The sequence below is a fragment of the Canis lupus genome, chromosome 3 (assembly GCF_003254725.2).
Source record: "Canis lupus dingo isolate Sandy chromosome 3, ASM325472v2, whole genome shotgun sequence".
Classification (NCBI taxonomy): Eukaryota; Metazoa; Chordata; class Mammalia; order Carnivora; family Canidae; genus Canis; species Canis lupus.
In genome coordinates this window covers 73,217,118-73,239,556 of record NC_064245.1, presented here as the reverse complement: position 1 = coordinate 73,239,556, position 22,439 = coordinate 73,217,118, and the positions used below count along the sequence as shown (strand labels likewise).

Genomic DNA, 22,439 nt, shown 5'->3' with positions numbered 1-22,439 from the left:
GCCTGGCTTATAAACATCCTTGTATCAGCTCTTCTCAAGCCTTTTGACTCTCTAAAGGCACATATGCAAGGGCAGATTAGGTACATAAACCAAGCTGCTAGCACCAAGAGAAGAAACAAAAAAAGTACATTTCAAAAATTCATGTGAATTTCAAGTTCTTTTCCATAATATAACCATGTGTATTTTAATGAAAAAAATTAATTTCCCCCCCAGGTATACTTGATCACACAAGAAGATATCTCATGTTATCCTATACCCTTGCACACCCCTAAAGCAACATAAATGGCCCTATACCTCTGAGTATAGGAGTACTACAGGCTGACGATTGAGGGCTTCCTATACACAGCAGGTTCAAACAACAGGCAAGCTTTACTCCAAAAAGTAGACACATTCTATATGCCACCACCTCCTTTCTAGGTTTAATGTCTCCTATTCTGTTTCTCTCATATAGACCTCTGGGTCTATCTCAGAAAACCGTGGGGAAACTTTTCAAACTATATATCCCTGGACTCACTCCAAGGTTCCGTTAGCAATAATCGCACCTCGGATAAACCTCATTGGCTACGATACTGCCACTGCGCAAAGCTACTCCAAGTATCTGATTCAGAAATATGGGATATGGCTGGGGCATGTGTATTTGGGGGAAAATGACCATAATAATTCTGATTTCAGAACCAGTACAAGAAAGGTCTCTTGTTTTTTCTACTTCCCATTTCATATTCTTTCAACTTATAAGCCAGCTCAAATCCCTTTGAGAATAAAAATATTACTTTTATACAAATAAATTATTTTAATCAATAAAATAAGTAAGCTGCTTTGGTTATAAGCTAAGTAAGCCATTAGAAGCTGCTAGACTCTGTTTTAACAGTGGTTCTCAAATGCTGGTGGGCATTCATATCCATCTGAGCTTATTAAAATACACTTATTCAGACTACCAAGTCATATATTTAATAAGCTTCAAAGGAGAATCCAAAGCATACCAAAATGGGAAAATTATTTATTTATAGCATTGATTCTATAAAAAACATAATTATGATTTATAAACCACTTATAAAGTAACTTTGAAGCACATCCATTTATGAAGTCAAAATTATTTAACCCGGGTAGACTGAATTTATTAAATGCTTTGATATTCCCAAATGCTAAAATAAAAGTTCTAAGTCATTTCTATTCTAACTTTGAAAAATAAGGTGAAGAATAAAGCAACATTTAAAGGTTTCTTCTCCTTTAATAAAAATAGACTAGCCTCTATAAAATGAACATGTTTAGTATGCCTGAAGAAAAACATTCATCTACCAGATAAGCATTTAGTGAAAAACAATCTGAAACCAAATGTTAATTGTTCCCTCAAGCATATTTATGAGCAATGGCCACAAATAAAAGCATCTAGAAATCACCATTTCACTATTCTGCACAAAAAAAAAAAAAAAAAAAGTGATAAGCAGTTAAAATGGACAATATTCTACTTTTAACTCAAAGTGCATTAAGAGGCTTGAAGGAACAGTGGTTTCTCATTATGAATCTAACATGGGTCCAAATAGAGATCTTAAGAAATCATCCAATTCTCAAATATATATAAAAACAAAAATTTTGAAAACTATACTGCATTATTTCATTGTTTTTTGCCTTTCCAAATGATTTCATTATCTCAATGCTGTTATACAAGAGCAAAATGGGGTACATTCAGGACAAATTCAAATGATTTTAATAATAACAAAAACATAGCACTTATTATGTACCAGGCACTGTTCCAAAATTCCAATACTAACTCAGGTACTATTATTACCCCTATTTTACAAATGAGGAAACCAAAGCAGAGAGAAGTAATACATCTGCTCAATGGCAGGGCTATATGATCTGAAAATGGCTCCAGAGTCCATGCTCAAAAGCCACCATGTTATTATATTGCTGTTTTGTTTTGTTTTTACCTCAGAGGAACTGAATTAAAAGTTGGCTCTGCTACTTACTAGCTGGATGATCTTGGAAAAGTTCCTTAACTCTTTCATCAGCCTGTTTCCTCATCATTAAAAACTATCACGTTACAGGGTTGTTGTTAAGATTAAATGAGATATCATATGTATTACTGCAATATCTAATACAGTTTAACACTCAATAAATATTGGCTAATTTAGCTACATTAATAAGCTATATTCTGCAAAAGCATCTAAGTCAGATAGCTTAAAAGTACTACCATGACTTATAAAGCTAAAAGTAAACTTGAAAACAGTCAAACCCAAGCCAACACATAGCCCAAATGATAAACTTCTAGAAAATTTCTACCTCTTTTTTAGCTGGAGAACTTTTGGGTTTCTTAGGAGTCTTTGTCTGTCCTTTTAATTCAACAGCATTTTTTCTTTTTGAAGTCATAGGCTCTGTTTCTTTATAAGAACTCTCTCCTTTTTTTTTCAAAAGGGCCAACTTGGAACTGGCTTTTGGAGAAGTTTCTATTTTGTGAGGTGATGACTTCAAATGTTGCTGAGATCCTATCAAACTTTCACATTTAGCTTGCTTCTTAGGACTACAGTTCTTCCTGCCATCTGAAAATTGTTCTGTTTTTACTAGAAAGAAAGAAAAGAATATGACTGTTGTTTTGGAAAAAAATGATACTCCAAATCAAGACCTTTTTTTCAATAGTAGCACACAATATGGTGATCTCTTAATATTCATATTAAGATTTTAGTTCTTGAGTCTGGCCAAGGAGGTGATTAAACAGCTCAGCTTCTCTTAAAAAAAAAAAAAAAAAAAAAAAAAAAAAAGATTTTAGTTCTTGGGCAGCCCGGGTGGCTCAGCGGTTTAGCGCCGCCTTCGGCCCAGGGCGTGATACTGGAGACCCGGGATCAAGCCCCGCGTTGGGCTCCCTGCACGGAGCCTGCTTCTCCCTCTGCCTGTGTCTCTGCCTTTCTCTCTCTCTCTCTTTCTCTTTATCTCTCATGAATAAATAAATAAAATATTTTTTAAAAAGAAAATCTTAAAGATTTTAGTTCTTTATACAGAACATTTATTTTTAAAACTTAAACATTTGTACATTTTTGTATAACCAGTTCAAATTAAAGGATCTGTCTTTTTAAATATAAAGGACTCATGGGGCACCTGGGTGGCTCAGTCAGTTAAGCACTGGACTCTTGGTTTCTGCTCAGGTCAGGATCTCAGGGTTGTAAGATCCAGCCCTGTGTTGGGCTCTACACTGGATGTGGAGTCTGCTTAAGATTCTATCCCTCCCTGTGCCCCTCCCTCCTCAAAATAAAATAAATGAATGAATGACTCATTACTTCAAATGATATCATAAACATCTAAGGCCATGGCCTTTATTCCACAGATAAACTTCAATGACCTGAAACTTACACAGAGAAAACTTACTGAGTAGAATGTCACATAAAAATTCTGTGTTTGTAGGGGCACCTGTGTGGCTCAGTAGTTAAGCATCCAGCTCTCGGTTTTAGTTCAGGTCATGATCTCAGGGCCATGAAATTAAGCCTTGTGTCAGACTCTCTGCTCAGCACAGAGTCAGCCTGAGACTTTCTCCCTCACCCCTCCACCCCCCTTCTCTTCCCCTGCTCACCACCTACAAACACACACACACACACACACACACACACACACACTCTCTCTCTCTCTCTCAAATAAGTTTTTGAAGATTTTATTTATTTATTCATGAGACACACACAGAGAGAGAGAGAGAGAGCAGAGACATAGCAGAGAGAGAAGCAGGCTCCATGCAGGGAGCCCAATGTGGGACTTGATCCCAGGACTCCAGGATCACACCCTGAGCCAAAGACAAATGCTTCATCACTGAGCCACCCAGGCGTCCCAATAAATAAATATTTCTTTAAAATGTCTGTGTTTGTAATATAATCTGAAAGCCCAAAATTCTGTAATTTCAAGGCTATATAAATGAATTTACTTATAGGAGTAAGACCATCTATACTAGCAGATGCTTAGATTATCAGGACCAGTAAAAAATAAAACCTACAATCAGCAGGAAAGATTCTGATGACATGGACAACTACAAGTCAACTCTATGAGCTTGAAACATCTTTGCCATCTATACTGAAGCCCACATGTTGCAATGCACTTGGAAATTAACATTAACATGAAACCAAGAAATGAAACACATTTTTTACAACAATTATAGACCGGCATTCAACAACAGCTAATATCCAAATATAGCTTTCAAAGTATCTAAGAACATGTTTCAATATTCCTATGAAATAATGTCTACCTAACAATACAAGGCAATTACTGAATAGAATGTTTAAACGGGTCATCATGAATTTTCTTCTGTAAAGGTAAATAAATGTTCTAGCTTACTTTTCTCTGTTAGTATTACCTTTATGAGGAGATTTATGTTTTCCTGCTTTACTTAAATTGGCTTGGACAGATGAAAACGTTTCTCGCTCCTCTGGGTCCTTCCAAGCCTAAGAAAATTTAAAGTGTCAAATGTGACAAATAATGGGAAAACTACTATCACAAAGTATGTTGTTAAGATTGACCAAAGTTTTAATTTAATTAAGTTTTAATTCTAAGGGCCACATTCCAAAGCAGGAAGACAATATAATAAATTCTCATTCATTCATCCATAAAGTTTCTCGGAAAAATGAAGCATTTTTTTCTTCCTTTTAACTTTATAGATAAGGAAACTGATGAAAAGTTATAAAAAATACATCTATAAAAATTATCACAGTTGTTCCCAACTTGTGAGAATGGAAGACTTGCTTCTGTTTCTTTCATCTCAATTCTTAAATTGTTAGTATTATGCAGTTAAAAACTAAAATCCAAACCCAAAAGACTAAATTTAAAAAACAATCTAAAGCTCAAAAGAAGACAGACACTTTCTCAAGAGAGGGAAAAAAAAAATTTCTCCAGTGCTCCCTCAAAACTCCATTTTACAAAGAGGTTACAAACTGGGATGCATAACACAGTATTTTTTTTAATAATTATAATTTTAAGAAAATAAAAATAAAAAAATAATTATAACTTGAATGCATTTAGGGGGAGTAAGGGTTTTCAAACGACAAAGTCCCTCCATTCCTTATTGTCTTATATCCACCAACTATAAATCTTTTAAAATAGGTATTAATATTCACAATATTAACAGAATGCGGTTCCATGGAAACAAGACTAATTTTTTGGAGATCAGGTGCTTTAAAAAAACAGATTCTTTTAAAGACTCCCAAAAATAAACTCATTATTATTGGAGGCTGTCCTAACACAGATATTAAAATTGCTAATTAGAATTAGCAAAAATGTGTTCCAAAAAGAAGAAACCAGTAATTAGCATTAAAGTTATTAAACTTTGGGCAGCCTGGGTGACTCAGCGGTTGAGCGCCACCTTCAGCCCAGGGCGTGATCCTGGAGACCCGGGATCGAGTCCCATGTCAGGCTCCCTGTGTGGAGCCTGCTTCTCCCTCTGCCTGAGTCTCTGCCTCTCTCTCTCTCTCTGTGACTCATGAATAAATAAATAAAATCTTTAAAAAATAATAAATAAAGTTATTAAACTTTAAATTTCCTTAAGAACTTTTGTGTTATTCTTTAAACAAGTACATAAGAGCTCATTTGTGACAGAGAGTAAGTACAAGCTAAAATTCATTGTACTGTTAAGAAAGATTCTGGTTGGCTTTGGATCAATCAATCTTCCTTTTAGAGCAAGAATAAGTTTCTCAATGAGCTTCCCCAAAAACATCGTTAAAAATTACAATAATTTAGCTTCTTTCTAGAAGAGTTATTCATGGTTGTTATCTCCAGAGCCTAGAATACACAGGTTTGAAAGGGAACACTGATCTGCAATATATATTCAGAGTACAAACAATTTGGTGATACGCCACCTTTTTGGTCTTGGGCTCTTCATCCAACATAGCTAATGTTCTGGCAAACTCTTCATCTTCATGCAGTTGTCTCTCCAACTGTAAAAGGTATCAAGAGAGTAAGCTTTTTTCTTTTTATAAATAAAAGTTTTTAAATGTTTGAGTCATGATACTTAGAAGAAACTGGAAAAAACATTTTCCACAAAGTATGACATTCTTCCACTTAATAGTTCAGTATCACAGATTGCTTCATTAAGTCAAATTAGATTTCAGAACACTTATTTTTAGTTTTACAGGTGAAACAAATTGTGCATATTTTTAAATCACATTTCTCACTTATAATGTTCAAAGTCTATAGTTTTTAAGAGTCCCAATACAACACTTATAGTTCTCTTATTTCTATTTATTTTGAACTCTACAAAGAACTCTGAAAAGAATCTCATCCTAATAGAAAAACAATAGTCTGAAGGGCACAAAAAAAAGTAAATCTAAGAAATAAAGAAAATTATGTAATTTCCTTGCACACAATATAATCATCAAATTTCCATTTTCAGTCACTAATTCAAATATATCTGTTCTGACTTGAGAATTTAAGCCACCATATCACAGAAGTTTTCCTAACATGCTAATATAACACACAGATATTCTAATTACTTTGTTATTATTTCTAGTATTTTCATTTGCAGCAAAATGGAGGTTTTCCAGAAAAGAAGGTGTAGCAGAATATACTTCTCATTACAAACTCACTGGTATTATGCCCCCTGATAAAACAGCTTAATGTAACATCAAATAAAAGCCTACTTATATTATTCAAACAAAGGAAAGAATGTTCAAATCACCCAATCGAAAAGAAAAGATTTGGAAATTGGCATATACCTGATGAGAACACAGTAACCAAGCCTCTTCTTGTTTTTTAATAAAATAATCTTGAGCTACACAGAACCATAAGCAAGCCAGACAGATGCACATCAATACATTCTCTGTTGCCTAATATTTACTTACCATATCTGAACTACACATCTAAGTACTAAAAAAAATATATATGAAAAATCTTCATCATTGAAAGGTCCTTCAAACTCTAAACCTCCAAGTGCCCTGCAAGGATTTCTGGTTGAAACTCGTATCATTTTCCCAAAATTTCACACTATGTAGTATACGTTAGTAAAGAGAATTTGAGAAGCCAGAACAGAAGAAATGTAAATACTCCCACTAGAAATTCATTATTGGTAATTATGGCATCCTTTGATCAAAAGTCCTGATTTTAAATACAATGTTTAGCACAGGTAGTATTTAACATATTAACTTGTTAGATATTAGACACACAATTTATTAAATGTATAAACAAAGAGGTAAAAGTGAGAGAAAAAAAGTCTTGGAAAGGTAATTAGAAAAGACATCACTGTTTTTTTTTTTTTTAAAAAAAGACATCACAGTTATTAAAGACCCTCAAAGTCCATCATCAGAGTAATAAATTACTCAAACAAGATTCTAAAAGAATGTGACAGAAATGGGAAAATATGGTTTTATGATACGAAGTACCACAGCAAGTTAGGAAAGGGTGGGACAGACTTCCAGTATACGGGACAGATAAGAAGTCATATCCTTAAAATCACAGTTTTACCTAAACCATTTGTGCTACCTTCAGTCATATGGATACCTGTTTATGGTTTATGTAACTCAGTGTAATCAAATAAGATGGAAAAGATTTTGAAAACACAAACTCCAAACTGCCAAAGTATTTCATAAAACTGGAATACTGTTCTCTCACAGTATTTAATAAGAGCCTTTTCTACACCAAGCACTAAAATAAGCACTGATGTCACAAAAGTTAAGCAAAACATAAACAGCCCTGGTGGGTGGAGCTTAGAACCTACATATAGGAAGACACATAAATACTAATTATAAGAAGTGTTTAAAAGTAGCTACAATGGGGTACAACACAGTATATAAGAGGGGTTTCTGATATAGTTTAGGAAGTATGAGAAAGTGACACTTAAGCTAATAGCAAGGGGGTTCAAGCATTAGGTATCAAGGTCTGGAGCCTCTGACGGAGACAAACACTGCTCTTAGAAATCCTTTCTTCTTTTGGCTTCCAGAAAATACCAAGCTTTCCTCAAACTCCTACTTCACTAGCCATTTTCTTAAATCTCCGTCGTTGGATCATCTTCCTCTTCCTGACCTCTACATATTAATAGTACCCTAGAGTTCAATCCTGAGATTTCTTTTCTGTTTATATACTCTCATCCAGTTACACAGGTTTCAAATACCATTCAAATGCTAATGATCCCCAAACATACATCTTTGGTTTAGATCTCCCCGCTCCCCAGCTCCAGATTCCTCTATAGAAACACCTACTCCACATCTCCCCTGGAAATCTATTAGACATCTCAAACTTAACATGTCCAAAACAGAATTCTCTTCTTTGTACCAGTGTTCCTCTTAATAAATGGTATCATCATTGATCCAGTTGCTCAAGCCAAAAAACACGGAGTCCTCTTTTCATCTTCTCTTTCCCTTATACCTCACACCCAATCTGTCAACAACTGGAAGGTTGCACCTTCAAAGCACATACAGATTATGACCACTCCTCATTACCCCTTCCATTATCACCCAGGTACAAGGCAACATCTTCTCTCACTTATCCAACCATAGTAGTCTCCAAACTAATCTGCTTTTGATCTTGCCAGACCATGGTTTATTAGCCTCCCAGTAGCCAGAATAATTTTAAGATCCATCAAATTGTGTCCACTTCTGTGTTCAACCATTCCAATGGCTTCTCATCTCACAAAAACTAGAATCCAAAACCCTTACCATTCCAAGTCCTTTTGGTAGGTTACAGAGACTTGTCATGACTTACAAGATTTCCAAATTCATCAAATCAAATGTTTCTACCTTAAGAAAAGCACTTGCAGTTCTGTTTAGAGGAAATCTTCCTCCAGGCAGTCAGACTGTCATTTCATTTTGTTCCCCAATGTCACTTCCTCAGAGGGGCCTTTCCAACCCCTCTATTTAAAATGGAACACTCATAACCCCACTAATCATCCCTAAAACTATCTATACCTTCACTTTTCTTCACAGTAGTTATGATGACCTGACTTTTTTTTCTTTTTTTTCTTTTTCTTTTTGTTTTTACTGTAGTATCCTTAACACCTAAGCTAGAACTGTGCCATATACTCAGTAAGGGCTCATAAATATTTGTTGAATGAATGTAACAGGTGTACTGCCCAAGAGAGCACTCTGAACTAGAACAGATTTAGGGATCATCAGCATATATATAGTATTTAGAGCCACAGGAGTGGATGAAATTACCCATAGTGAAAAAGAAAAAGGATATGACCAAATTAAATTATTTTAACTATACTAAATACAGCTTCTATTCAAAGAAATCTAATAATAAATCTTTAAATAAACATCCCTTGCTCTTATTTATCTTTTACATAAAATTAAATTTTTATAAATTATATTTTAACTCATTTTACACATAATTCTTACAATGAGAGTCAATCCAAAATTAAACTAGGACAGTCCCAAACTGTTTGCCTAAGTAGACTAAATAGCAAGATACAACATCAAGTTGTTAATGATACGTAAATGAAATGCCAATACCTCTGCATCCTCATCAAGTTGCAATTGCTTGGCAATGGCTTCATCATTTAATCTGGAATCATCTGCATTCTGTGAAGGCTATTTCAAAGAAAATCAAGCAAGATCAGCATAAACCTTAAGTAAAAATAAGGTGGGTTTTTTTTGTTTTTTTTTTACTGTAGCTAATTAAATACACCAGTGAGAGATAAGTTTATGTTATAAAATAGTTTCACTGCACACCAGCCAGAAGATTATGTTCACAGCTACTCCCTAACCATATCCAATTTCCTAATGAGCAAATATCCTATAAACAGATGGTTTTCAGTTAATTCTATTGAAGTGTTCAAAAGAAGTACCCTGCAAAAAACCTATAAACATATAGTCTTCAGAATAATCCAGAGCATTGGGAAACCAATGTGTGTGTGTAAATGGTTACATTTGTCCGATAGAGGCACTAATGAAATCAATATACACACACCATTTGGCAGGGCTGAATTCAGAAGATTACTTTCACTTTTATTTATCCGTATTTGTTTCTTAAATGTCCAGAAAAAAATAAATCCAACAGCAGCCAAAGTAGAAAGGTCAAAAATATAACAGGTGAGTCCTATTTATAAGTTATATATTTATGACCTCAAATGGGAATAAGCTTACTGTCCAATTCTGTCTGGCTGAGGTCAATGATACCATGAATTTGCATTCTGAGTATTTAAATTGTAAGAGTTACAATTTATTCTTATGATTTAAATTATCTTTTCCCAATTTCAAATATAAAAAAATTAAATGTGCAATATTTTAACTTCCTCACCCTCTAAAATGATGGCAATATGGTTTATCCATTATCACAGAAAAACAATTATCATTAATAAAAACACAGACCTATTTATAACATCCAAATTTCTCTTATTAAAAACAGTGAATGGGTACAAACCCTGAATATTCTTGCTTGCATGTAGAACACTCACCTCTTTTCTTTTGCTTGCTACCATCTTCTTATCTGATCTTTGGACACTCCCAGTTCCAAAATAATCAAGCACTGACGTGGGGGTAAGTTTTATTGGTGATAAAGGTTTATTCTTGGTCTTAGTGTTTTCTTCATTCTTTTTCATGTTTGATGTCCCAAGATAACTATGTGTAGATCCTCCATTCTCTTTTGATTTAGAAGCTGCCTTCTTACACATAAAGTCATCTTCTTCATCTTAAATGGAATATAACCAAATATTATAAAATATCGATTCTAATTTTATAAAGCAACCACTTCCATCAGCTTTATAGAAAGCATACCAGAGCTAAAGAATGCTGATTTCTTTTCTTCCTATCTCTTGAATTCAATACTTATCCTCACCTTTACCAATGCCACACATGTAATAAACAATTCCCGTCAATTACCACCCAGAGCACACAAATATAATTATTTACTCATGTATTCAACAAATATTTACAGAGCACCCATTATGCACCAACACTAAGGATTTAACAATGAATAAAAAAGACAAAATCCCTGACCTCATGAAGCTTGGGGTCTAGAAAAGGAAAAGATATAGAAGTAAACAAATAGGGCAGCCCCGGTGGCGCAGCGGTTTAGCGCCACCTGCAGCCCGGGGTGTGATCCTGGAGACCCAGGATCGAGTCCCACATCGGGCTTCCTGCACGGAGCCTGCTTCTCCCTCTGCCTGTGTCTCTGCCTCTCTCTCGTCCTCTCTGAATGAATAAATAAATCTTTAAAAAAAAAATAAAAATTTTAAAAAAAAGTAGTAAACAAATATATGCTGTCAAGTTATAACCGCTATAAAGAAAAAGTAAAACAGGATGAAAGAATTAAAGAGCAATGGGGGATGCTCTTTCAGTTATGGTTGTCAGGGAAAGCCTCTCTGATAAGCAATGAAGTAACCTCAGGCAATGAAAAGGGCAAATGCAGAAAACTTCAAGTGAATGTGCTTGGAGTTTACTGTGACTGCAGCGCAAAGGGGCTATAGCACAGGAGTTAAGGTGAGAGAGGCAGGAGTCAAATCACGTGGGATTTTCCAGGTCATGCAAAGAATGTTAGGTTCTATTTTAGAATAAGAATCCACTGAAAAATTTTCAGCAGTGATCAAACTTAAGTCCTGTCCTTTGGAGAACACACCGTCAAGGGGCAAAAGCGAATGCAGGAAGACCATGTTGAAAGCTACTGCTGTTACAGAAGAAATGCTGACGCCTTGGACTAGGTGGTATTTGCAGAGGTGGCAAGAAGCTGTCAGAGTCTAGCTATATATGAAGTGGGCTGTCTAGCAATATCTAAGCCTTCACTTAAGACTTTAAGCACATTGTTACATTTTATCTTTCTAAAAAGTTTCCATTAAATATCTGGTTTTAAAAGTCTTTCTAAGCTTTCTAGTCTTTCTAGTCTAACTTGGATACAACAGTGTACCTCAAAAGGGCCTCAAAAAATTTTGTTTGGCTCTGTGATTCACAAGATAAAAAGCTCTTTGTGTTGGCCTAATGACAAAAGACATCCAATAAAAAGAAAAATCTAAAAGGCACTTGTGAAGACTGGGTCACTAGGGGTGGTAGGGACCGCTTCATAAATTTGGTATGCAAGGCCACATATGAGTGAGTCACTTCCTCTCAAATAGTCCTCCGTTCAGCCAAGAGCATTTGCCAGGTACTGTGCTATTCCTATGTGGTTGCCATCTCAAAGAGGAAAATACCTAAGATATGTAAAAATCAAAAAGGACTTCGTCTTACTTTCCAATTACTAAGTTAAAATGAAACTATGAACTCTACAAACTAGAAACCCTTGCAGGTTTCTGATTACTAAATATAAAAAGTAATCCACCACTTGAAGCAAATTCATCACAAATGAATTGTTCGCTACAAATTCCCAGAAATTTACACCTTAGGCTACCCTCCAAGGGCCTGCAATAATCATGGGTAAATTTGTAAGATGACTCCATACTCCTTGCCACCAACAACTGGACCAGGAGTGGGCACTTGGATCACAATGGGGGCCAATCTTACCCTTGATCAGTTTGCTGAACATGTTTAAACTAAGGTACTAAAGATTCATTCTTGCATTCAGTGAGATGTGACAATGGCCTAACAAATGCCATTTTGCTTAAAGTAGGCTTTTTACAATAAGCAGGTTTTAACCTGCAACCAAAAGATTTTAATTAAAGCATACTTGTTTTATCTTCAACTACAGTCAATCTACCTTCAAGCTTAAAATAAAAATTCATTCGTAAATTTTTCTAAGCACATCCACGGCTTGATATACTTATCAGATTTCAGTATAACTATTGTTAACAAGAGTCAGCCAGCAGATTAGGTTCAGTAACTGATGTATCTGTTCTCCCTGCCTGATAATCGATCCTTCTTTGCCCCTGCCAGATGTGGGAAAAGGTGTCTGATTCTGATGGTTTTGCAAAGGAGAGGTGACATTATCACCATTCCACTTAAGTACACCAACCATAAAAATCACCTATAATGTATTATTAGTTCTAATATAAACACTGATTATGAAAACATGTAAACCAGAAAGAATTTCCAGAAAGCAATTTGGCAAAATATATGCAGAGCCTTAAAGATGTTCATAACCTTTAGCCCAGTAATTCCTGGAGATAATCAGAGGTACTGACAAATATTTGTATACACGAACATTTAGCACACTATTAGGAACATGAAAAATGTAAGCAACAGAAATAATCAAAACTGGGAAAGAGCTATATAAATTGTGGTCTAGCCATACAATGGATCCATGTAGTCATTAAAAGTTAATCTCGAATTTCAAAGCTCAAAAATATTATGGGAACAGTAAAATTAAGCTGGCAAAAAAACAAAAATGCATCACTCTTTTCCTTTAGGTTAGCCTTACCATTATAGGTATGTCACCCCTAAAAGTGGGGTCTTTTTTCACGAGCCTTCTCTACTAGAGATCTCTTTGTAACAGTGGAGGGTAATAGAGCCTTTCTCTGAATTTTTGGTTTAGAATACACAAATTCAAACTTAACAATGTCTTCAAGCTATAGATCCAAAAGATGTACTATACCCCAAACACAGACATAATTTTATAAGCATTTTCATAATTTAAGTAAAAATGGAATTACACATGAATTTTCAAAAAAATATGGAAGTGTTCTGCATAAAATTTCAACTGTGTTTATATTGTACTAAGCTAAAACTACATACAAGGCGCCTTTTACTCTGCTAACCACAAAATAAATAGCTCTCCAGGCCCCTTGGAAAGTAGAAGCAATTTGAGTGAAATACAGCTATGAAAAGAGAAAAGACTGGCTTCCTTGATTTGACACTTACATAGTATTCCATGATTTATGCACTTCCCCATACTCCTTACAGTGACTGGGAAAACTAACAACAAAAAAGTAAACTCATGATCCTAAGCATTAAGGTATTTCTTATAAATACAGAGGGTTTCATTAAGGATAATATAGAAAAATATGGTGTTCTATAAAGTCGCAGATATATCTGAAAGAATTTGGTCATCTTGCCTTGACAAAACCAGAAAACCTGAAGAAATCAAGAGTCCTACTGTCTGTACTATGACTTCTAAACTGGCTGTCTTAAAAATCCTTTAGTCCTTAATATTTCAAAGGCTATATCCCAATACGTTATGGAAAAAGAAGGCAAAAGAGGCCAAAGGTGAGAACAATGCTTGCCGAAGACAGTCATTTAACAGAAGCTGCTGTCACCATCCTCACATAAAATAAATATTTTACGATCCTAAAGTGTAGAAATGAAACATTCCAAATAAAGTTATGATTATTTCTCTTTTTTAAACATTTGTTCTTATTTTTTAATAAGCCTAAATTTGTTCTTGCACCTTCAGAAGCCAAAGGCAACTTGTGTTCCCTTCTCCGCAGAAACTTATAATACAATAATGATAAATAGATCTAAGTCCAATTTCTCAGACCTAGTTGAAAATCATGGGCAATTGAACACTTAGAATCTCCCTCCAGGATATCTGTCTCCTTATAAAAACACCATTTATTTTTATTTATACACAACATAACCTCAAATGTGGTAACAATCACCAAATAAACGAGCATTATCCAACATACAGCAGAGGAATTGCCTGGGAAAGAAGATTGCTTTGCCACTCTGAGTTAGAGACATTCATTTATTTAGAAAAGATAACAAATGAAAGAGAAAGAAAATAATGTGCAGGTCCATATAAAAATCTATTTACAAGCAAAAAAGGAAAAAAATCTAATTATGGAGTTCATCCTACTTAGAGTTTGGGATTCTGACGTTCATTCCTTTCGTCTGGAACACAAAAGAAACAAATTAATGGAGATCGTGCTAGAGAGATCTGGCTACAGAGATTAAAAATAATTTATTTTGCAACAACTAGTCAAAAACTAAAAAGGGAATCTGAGTTCCCTTTTCCTACAAAATTTCCAAAAGGAATCTGAGAGCCTTTTCCTACAAAATTCCTTTTCAATACTTCTTTGAGTCAAAAACCTAAACTGTTATTTTGGTTTTGGAAGTAGAGAAAGGTTCAAACATATGCCAAGTCTTTAATAAGTATTTGCTAATTAGGTGGATGGAAGAGAAACTAAACATCCATCTTCACACCATTTATGTGGTGAATCAAATATTCTGTACTTTAGTATAATTAAATAAAACCTCTGAGATTGACCATTTTTACTCAAGAAAGAGAGCTCATGATTCAGTACCACTAAATCCTCTTAGAATCGAACAGAGTTCATTATATTTTTTTTAAAATAAACCCGTAATTTGTGAGGCCTAGTGAGGTGAGTAATGATATATAAGAGGAAAAAAAGTACCGGCTTGCGTTGTGATGTTATCCACCACATAGGTCCCAACTCCCCACCAGAGTAGGAATAACAGTCCATTGAAAGTCACTGCCAGTTTCAATTACTAAGAAAATGTAACACAGAAGGAGAAAGTGGAACAATTTACTACTTACTTTCCCTCCCTCTCTCTCCACTGGATCTCACAGAAAAAGGAAAGTAGCAAGGGGAGCCTCAAGGGGAGGCTTGGACAATGGGACACAGGTACATCACACAGAGCTTCTTACAATTCTTAGGTATGAAACAGGCAGCATGGAGGAAACCTGATTGGCCATCAAGAGTAAAGAGAGTGGTTCAACAATGCCATTCCCCACTTTCATTCACATTCCACTTTCCCACATATGAGAGGAGGTAACAAAATTGTCTCAGCATCAGAGCCAAGTATAAATCACTTGTATATTATTTTATTACTATTTAATTATACTTTCCTAATATAATCCTACTTCCTCGGCATTCTAGAATACAATCCTGTGTCTCTCAAAGTTTCACAAGTGCCTGACAGTAAAACATGTGTCTCAAGAACAAACAGCAGTATGCTCATTTTCAAAGATGCTTCAGAACCTCAAAAATCATTAGATACTCTAGTGCTCCCCTATGCCACTTAATTTTTTTTCAGGTCTCATAATATGCACTTTTAAAAGAGGCCTAAAGAACAAACTATTAGGCAAAAAGACTGTAAGAAAGCATCTAGCTCCTATAAAGACGTTTCAGTCAATGTCAATCTGTGAATAAAATTGCTAAAGCAGTAACCGTGACTTTTGACTCATCTATAAAATGGAAGAAGTGTCTAAAGGTTAAAAACAAGAAATGGAATCCCAATTGCCAGAAAGTGAATGGCAGGTCCCCAAACACAGAACTACAGAAGAGGAAAGGTTTAGTGACAATTCTGTGCAATAATATCAAGAGCAGATTAAATGGAATATTCAACAAGACAAGGATCACAGGAATAAACCATGCTAACCTAAGTGCTTCTTTTTGTAAGTTAAAGGACTAGCAAACGAAATGAATCTAGAAATAAGGGTTATCTGGAGTTCAACAAAACATTCACCAAATTCTCTTCTGATAGGGTAAGGCAAGGTTTCCAACCTCTACATTAACATTTTGAGCCAAATATTCCTTCTGTACGGAGCTCTCCTGCACACTGTACAATGTTTAGTAGCATCTCTAGCCTCTATCAACCAGACGCCATAACACCTGCCAGCTAATGATGACCAAAAATGTCTCTGGATCTTGCCAAAGGTTCCCTGAGAGACAAGTCACCCTTGACTGAGAAGCACTGATTCATGGCAAGATGAAATACGAGATAAGTAACAGAGGCTATTAGATCCATAAGTAACTGAACAACTATTCATGAGAAATAGAAAAGCTATATCCAAGGCGCTGATTAATAGATTGTGTCAATTTTGGAAAAGGTACCTTTACCTGTCTCTTAACACTAAATAATTTTACCAATGACTTGGAAAGAAATACAAAGATATATTTAACAAATTTGTAGAAGCTATAAAATCTGATATGGAAAAACAAGTAGATGAAAGACATCCAAAGAATTACTACATTCTTCCACAGTAAAACTCTGCAATTTTAGATTGAAAATTGCTTCCTTTCCAAAAAGAAGTTTCTAAAGGAAGCTTTCTAAATGTAAGTCATCCCTAATATTAGGAAGATCTGAAGTTCAAATGAGATGGATATGAAATATAAGCCTTATAATAAATAATGCGATTCCATTCATGAAGTCAGTAGAAGTGTTTTTGAAAAAAAAATTACAGTATATAAGATGAAATTTATTTCATCATTGTGGTAGACTTCTTTCACTCTGGACACAGGTGTTTCATATAAAGTAAAAGACTCCTATGTAGAAGATACCATAATTAAGAAAATATAAGCCATGGGGTGCTGGGTGGCTCAGTCGGTTATGCATCCGACTCTTGGGTTTCAGCTCAGGTCATGATTTCAGGGTTGTGAAATCAAGCCCCACAGCAGACTCCATGCTCAGCACGTGGTCTGTTTGAGATTCTCTCTCTCTCTCGCTCTCTCCTCCCCAACCCCATTCATTCAAGCATGTGCTCTCTCTAAAATAAATAAATCTTTAAAAAATGTTTCCCCATCAAAAAAATATATATGAGCTACAATACTAGGTAGTATTAATCATGTAAATCTGTAAAAATTTACACACTGAATTTTTAAAATAGATTTTCTTTCTATAATAGGTTAGAAAGTAATGAATAATGCATATGAAATAGCAGATGCTTCCACATTATTCTCTTTCTAGCACACAGTACCTAAGTTTCCATGATAAATTCTTCCAAAACTTTTCACATTTATCTCAAATTTCTGTCTCTTCCAGGAAATGTTTCCTGAACCTCCAAAACAAAAGTTACCACTCCCATGCCTCAATATCCTTGGAAGATATTTTTATCACTGCTAATTTTTTCCTTAAATAATTTTTATATAAGACTTATCTTCCCAATGAACTCTAAGCCCTGAAGACAAGACTATGCTTTTATTCTGGTATCTATTTCATAGAATATTCAGTACACTATTACATACATACAGTGAACACATGACATTTGTTGAATAAATAAATTAGTGAGGATTTAATATTGTTAAATATTGTTAAATAAATGAATGGATCAGGATACAAAAGCCTGGAATCTAATAAAAATACAAGAGCTTCAGGGCACCTGGATGGCTAAGTTGGTTAAACGTCTGACTCTTGCTTTTGGCTCAGGTCATGATCTCAGGGCCGTGAGATTAAGCCTGCATCAGTTGGGCTCTGCACTGGACACCGAGCCTGCTTGGGGTTCTCTTTCTCCTTCTCCCTCTGCTCCTCCCCCAGCCCCACAGCATGTGTGCATGGGTACGCATGCGCTCACTCTCTAATAAATTTTAAATGTCTTTAAAAATAAAAAAGATGTAAGAATTTCTTTCAGAAAGAAATTTAATAAAGGTAACTGTAAAGTCTCCCTTTTCTGGACCTGAAAACTGGAAAAGACTTGGCTTAATAGTAGCATATGTTCAAAAAAATTTATTATTAGTGGTGCTTTGATCCATAAGATTAATAAAGTCAAAAGGAAAAACAAAATGCTGCTGGTAGGGAATGGGGAGAACCCTCAAAGGAGCACTATGCCTAGAAGCAGAAAGTGGAAGCCCTATCTATTCTTCATAATATAAGTAGGTAAACTACATTCTTAAAATGAACCTCAAGAAATACTATTCTCTTTTAGGTAATCATAATCTTCACTGTGAATCACTCATTTATTGTAAAATATATTGTAATGAAGCATAAACAGGTATGTTCACAAATCAGTAATCCAATATCCAAAATAAGAACATGAATAAAATTAAGTGCATACTATTAAATTCCACACAGAAATTTAAAAGAATGAGATAAAAGTCTTTCTGAGGAAGAGGCAAGGAGGGAGACAGGAGAGGAAAAGAGGGAGAGAGGGAAAGAGCAAGTCAAAGACATTAAGTTATGAAAAAGGAAGCTACAGAAATGTCAAAATAAAATGCCACTCTAATAAATACAAAGCTGTATATACAGATATATATGTACATTTGGGTGCGTGTATATATTATTTATATAGCTATGTAAGGCAAAGGAATGGATGACAGAATGAAACATTTTCATCTGAATTGTCTCTTTTTTCAATGAGAATGTGTTACTTAGATAATTTAAAATAATATTAATCTAAATACTCATCCCCCAAAATGATAAATTTAGTTTCTTTTATAGTCTTAGTGCATAAATCAATATTAATTTATAAACAAGTATAATCAAAGAAATGTAATACACAGTTCTTAGTTTCCTCTCACTTCAGAGAAATTTTTTGTCTCAATCACTCTGGTTTCCCTGAAAACATCTAAGAAATGTTCTCTATCTTATACATAATCTATTCCTATTTGACTGGTAAGCAAAACTGTATGTCTCTAAAGATCAGCAAAAGAGAATGTGACACACACACATCCTCAGCAGTATTTTCTGCTACTGTTTTCCAAAGCCACAGATTGCTAATATTACATGGTGAAATAGAGACCACCACATTCTCAATTTTTTTCCCATTTAACATCCCCAAAATAATTATAACTTCAAGAGCACTGTCTCTGGAATTATAAAATTCCAGATTAAAATTAAAATTAAATTAAAAATAACCGTTATAAACAAATTTCAAGACAGGGAAAACCCCCATCATTTTCAACCAAACACCAGCCCCTGATGAAACTGCCTAATAAAAGGTCATCTTGGCCAAACAAAACTCAAGGTCTCTCACTTCATTAAACAGCTAAAAGTAAATATATTTACCCAGTAAAACAAGTATTTGGGATTTTACCAACTTACAAGAACATTTTACTAGAGTCCGTGGTTAGCTAGGAAGATGTTTATATGCTATTTTTTCCTTTCCCTGTATTTTGGAAGATTAATGTAATCAACGTACTTTAAAAATCAACAGAAGACAGATTTAATAAAAGTGATGATGAAAAATACATCATGAAGCTAAACATGCTAACAAGCCTAAAGAGCTGAATGAAGTACCTGAATGTACAAAAGTACTTGAATGAAGTACATTATTTTCTCAATTAAGGTTATTTCCTATTTTTCTCATTGTTTATAAAGCCCTGTGCAACAGGAATGTGAGCTACATATGTAGTTTTAAATTTTCTCATAACCGTATTTAAAAGAAGTAAAAAGAAACAAGTAAAATTAACTTAAATGTTTGGTTTAATCCAAATAACCAAATTTTAAAAAGTAAAGAAACAAGTGAAATTAATTTTAATAATATATTTTATTCAACCCAACATACCCAAATTATTATCATTTCAACATGTAATCAATACTAAAAAATATTAATAAGATAATTTACTTCATTTTGGTACTAATTCACTTACAAGAGTTTCAGTTTGGGCTAGTCACATTTCAAGTGTTCAAAAGCTGTAACTAGTAGTTCCCATACTGGACAGCACATATCCACAACAAGTGGGTCAAATACAATTTCTAAATTTCTGAAGTAGTTACAAAATCAACAGAAAGTCCTAAGTACTTAAGCCAAAACAAAATGTCTTTAGCATAGTCTTTAAAGGCAGATGTAGAGATACAACAAAATTAAAATGTAAGACTAACAGTTAATAATTGAGCATTTACCATATGACCCTGTTTTAAATGCTTTTCAAGAATTATCTCATTTGATCATCAAAAGGCCTCTGACATACGTGCTAGTAATAAATCCATTTCACAAATGAGGGAACTAAGCCACGGGGAAGGTAAATGAAGGTTAACCCACCCAGACTGAATCAAGAGCTCATGCTCTTAAACACTACAAATACTATGCTGCAAGAAAAATACCAAACAAAAATTGGTTTATAAAAAATAAACTATAGAATAATGAACCACAAAGTGTTTCTTTTATTTTTTTAAGATTTTATTCATTAGAGAGAGAGAATGAGCATGAGCTAGGGGGGAGAGGCAGTCGGACGAAGAAAAGTAGACTCCCCGCTGAGCAGGGAGCCCAAGTGGGGCTCCATCCCAGGACCCTGAGATCATGACCTGAGCCAAAGACAGCCATTTAACTGACTGAGCCACCCAGGCACTCGTTTCTTTTGTTATTAATAGGTTGTTAAAACCAAATCATTGTCATATAACCCTCTTCCACAAGAATCTCCAATCTCCAAATAAACAGTACAATTTTAGGTTAGAATTTTTATTTTTAAACTATTATTACCATAAATATTCTATTTAACCTGATACTAGTAATATTTATATTTATAATGTGAATATTTCTTCATGACCCACTACTGAAAAACTATAGTTTTAGTTTAAAAAAATATTTTTTTAATTATTTTAAGATGAAGCATTTTCCAGCTTATTAATTTCAAGAAGCTACACCTTTCTTAAAACTCTTTATATTTCTGATTTTATTATGGGCTGCTTTTTAACAGTTCATTCTCTTATGAAGAGGGAAAAAAGGACTTATTTTTCTTCCCATGCACCTGTCATTTCAAGGAATAACAAAGTATGAGAAGATAAATATAGGCAAGGAAAGAACTAGCTTTTTCCTATATCTTAATTCTAAGAAAAAACAGAATACTATATAATTAATACTGAACATCCTATTAGATGGGTACATCATATTTCAAGATTTTCAGCTAAAACAAGGGGATGATGTTCACCTTCCCATATATGTGCCACCAGCAGAATGACATAAAACACTGATAATGTTCACAAAATTTTCAGATAAAATGCTGGGTATCTATTCAGAAAATAACATTTGAAAATACCCAGTCTGAAATAAACAATCCTGTGTTAGAGAAAATCTGTGATCAGAGCTTAAATCGTCTGACCCTTCTGTGTACCTAAAATCACAAGATAAGGATAGCCAACTGAACCACAGTTGAAGGCCACGGCTGTCTGCACACTAACTTTGACGTTTCCAGGCTGTCACTGGGAAGCTTGATCACACCACCTTCAGTTACATAATAAACCTATCACCATACTGTTTCTAGTATCCCTCCCACATATTCAAAACTTCACAAAGGTGGCCAGATCTCAGAGGGGGATCTCTGAATAGAAGAGTGCATTTGCACAATGTGCCTGAACAGATATTTAGCAATAGAACAAAAAGGTTAAGGCCTGTATCATAATGAAGAAATATCTCAGCTTACCAAAAAGCTTACAGAAAATACGTTCATGTTACCTACATTGTTTTTGATCATTTGAACAACTTTATCAAATAAATGAGAACCTACAAAACTCATCTGTGGGCTTTTCCTTTTTCCTTCAGACTGCTTGTTTTTATTTGCCTCAGGCACCGGGTCTGGCCCTTCCCTACGCATCATCCAGGGAAGTCTCTCCAACAAGCCTATTCAATTGGTGTTTCTGCTTTATAGAAAGTGAGACAGACTCAAACAAGCTATTAGGACACTCAGGCAGGGCTTCTGACATTCCAGACTCAGGTTCCTTCTACAACAGAAAGGACTTTCCTTTTCTGTTTTATTCCTTACTTATCAACCAGTGGTTCTTTTTTTTTTTTTTTTTTTTTTTTTTTTTTTTTTTAATTTTTATTTATTTATGATAGTCACAGAGAGAGAAAGAGAGAGAGGCAGAGACACAGGCAGAGGGAGAAGCAGGCTCCATGCACCGGGAGCCTGACGTGGGATTCGATCCCGGGTCTCCAGGATCGCGCCCTGGGCCAAAGGCAGGCGCCAAACCGCTGCGCCACCCAGGGATCCCTCAACCAGTGGTTCT

General features: G+C 34.7%; 2 protein-coding genes and 1 non-coding gene across 10 annotated transcripts in view; 1 reads left to right on the top strand and 2 right to left on the bottom strand.

Moving 5' to 3' along the window:
* Positions 1–22,439, top strand: part of WDR19 (WD repeat domain 19) — a 176,404-nt gene that overhangs the window by 114,148 nt on the left and 39,817 nt on the right. The window lies entirely within an intron of this gene.
* The window catches only part of RFC1 (replication factor C subunit 1), a 74,356-nt gene that overhangs the window by 23,406 nt on the left and 28,511 nt on the right, over positions 1–22,439 (bottom strand). For all 3 annotated transcript variants that reach the window (XM_025437618.3, XM_035714503.2, XM_035714504.2), the window contains 5 exons: positions 10,352–10,584; positions 9,408–9,485; positions 5,823–5,900; positions 4,328–4,415; positions 2,281–2,558 (listed from right to left, as the gene is read on the bottom strand). In XM_025437618.3, the coding sequence (XP_025293403.1) occupies positions 2,281–2,558; positions 4,328–4,415; positions 5,823–5,900; positions 9,408–9,485; positions 10,352–10,584 (755 nt within the window). The remainder of the gene's footprint in view (positions 1–2,280; positions 2,559–4,327; positions 4,416–5,822; positions 5,901–9,407; positions 9,486–10,351; positions 10,585–22,439) is intronic.
* LOC112654235 (U4 spliceosomal RNA) lies at positions 451–587 on the bottom strand. Its single transcript, XR_003132887.1, has one exon. It is a non-coding gene; the product is annotated as a U4 spliceosomal RNA (small nuclear RNA).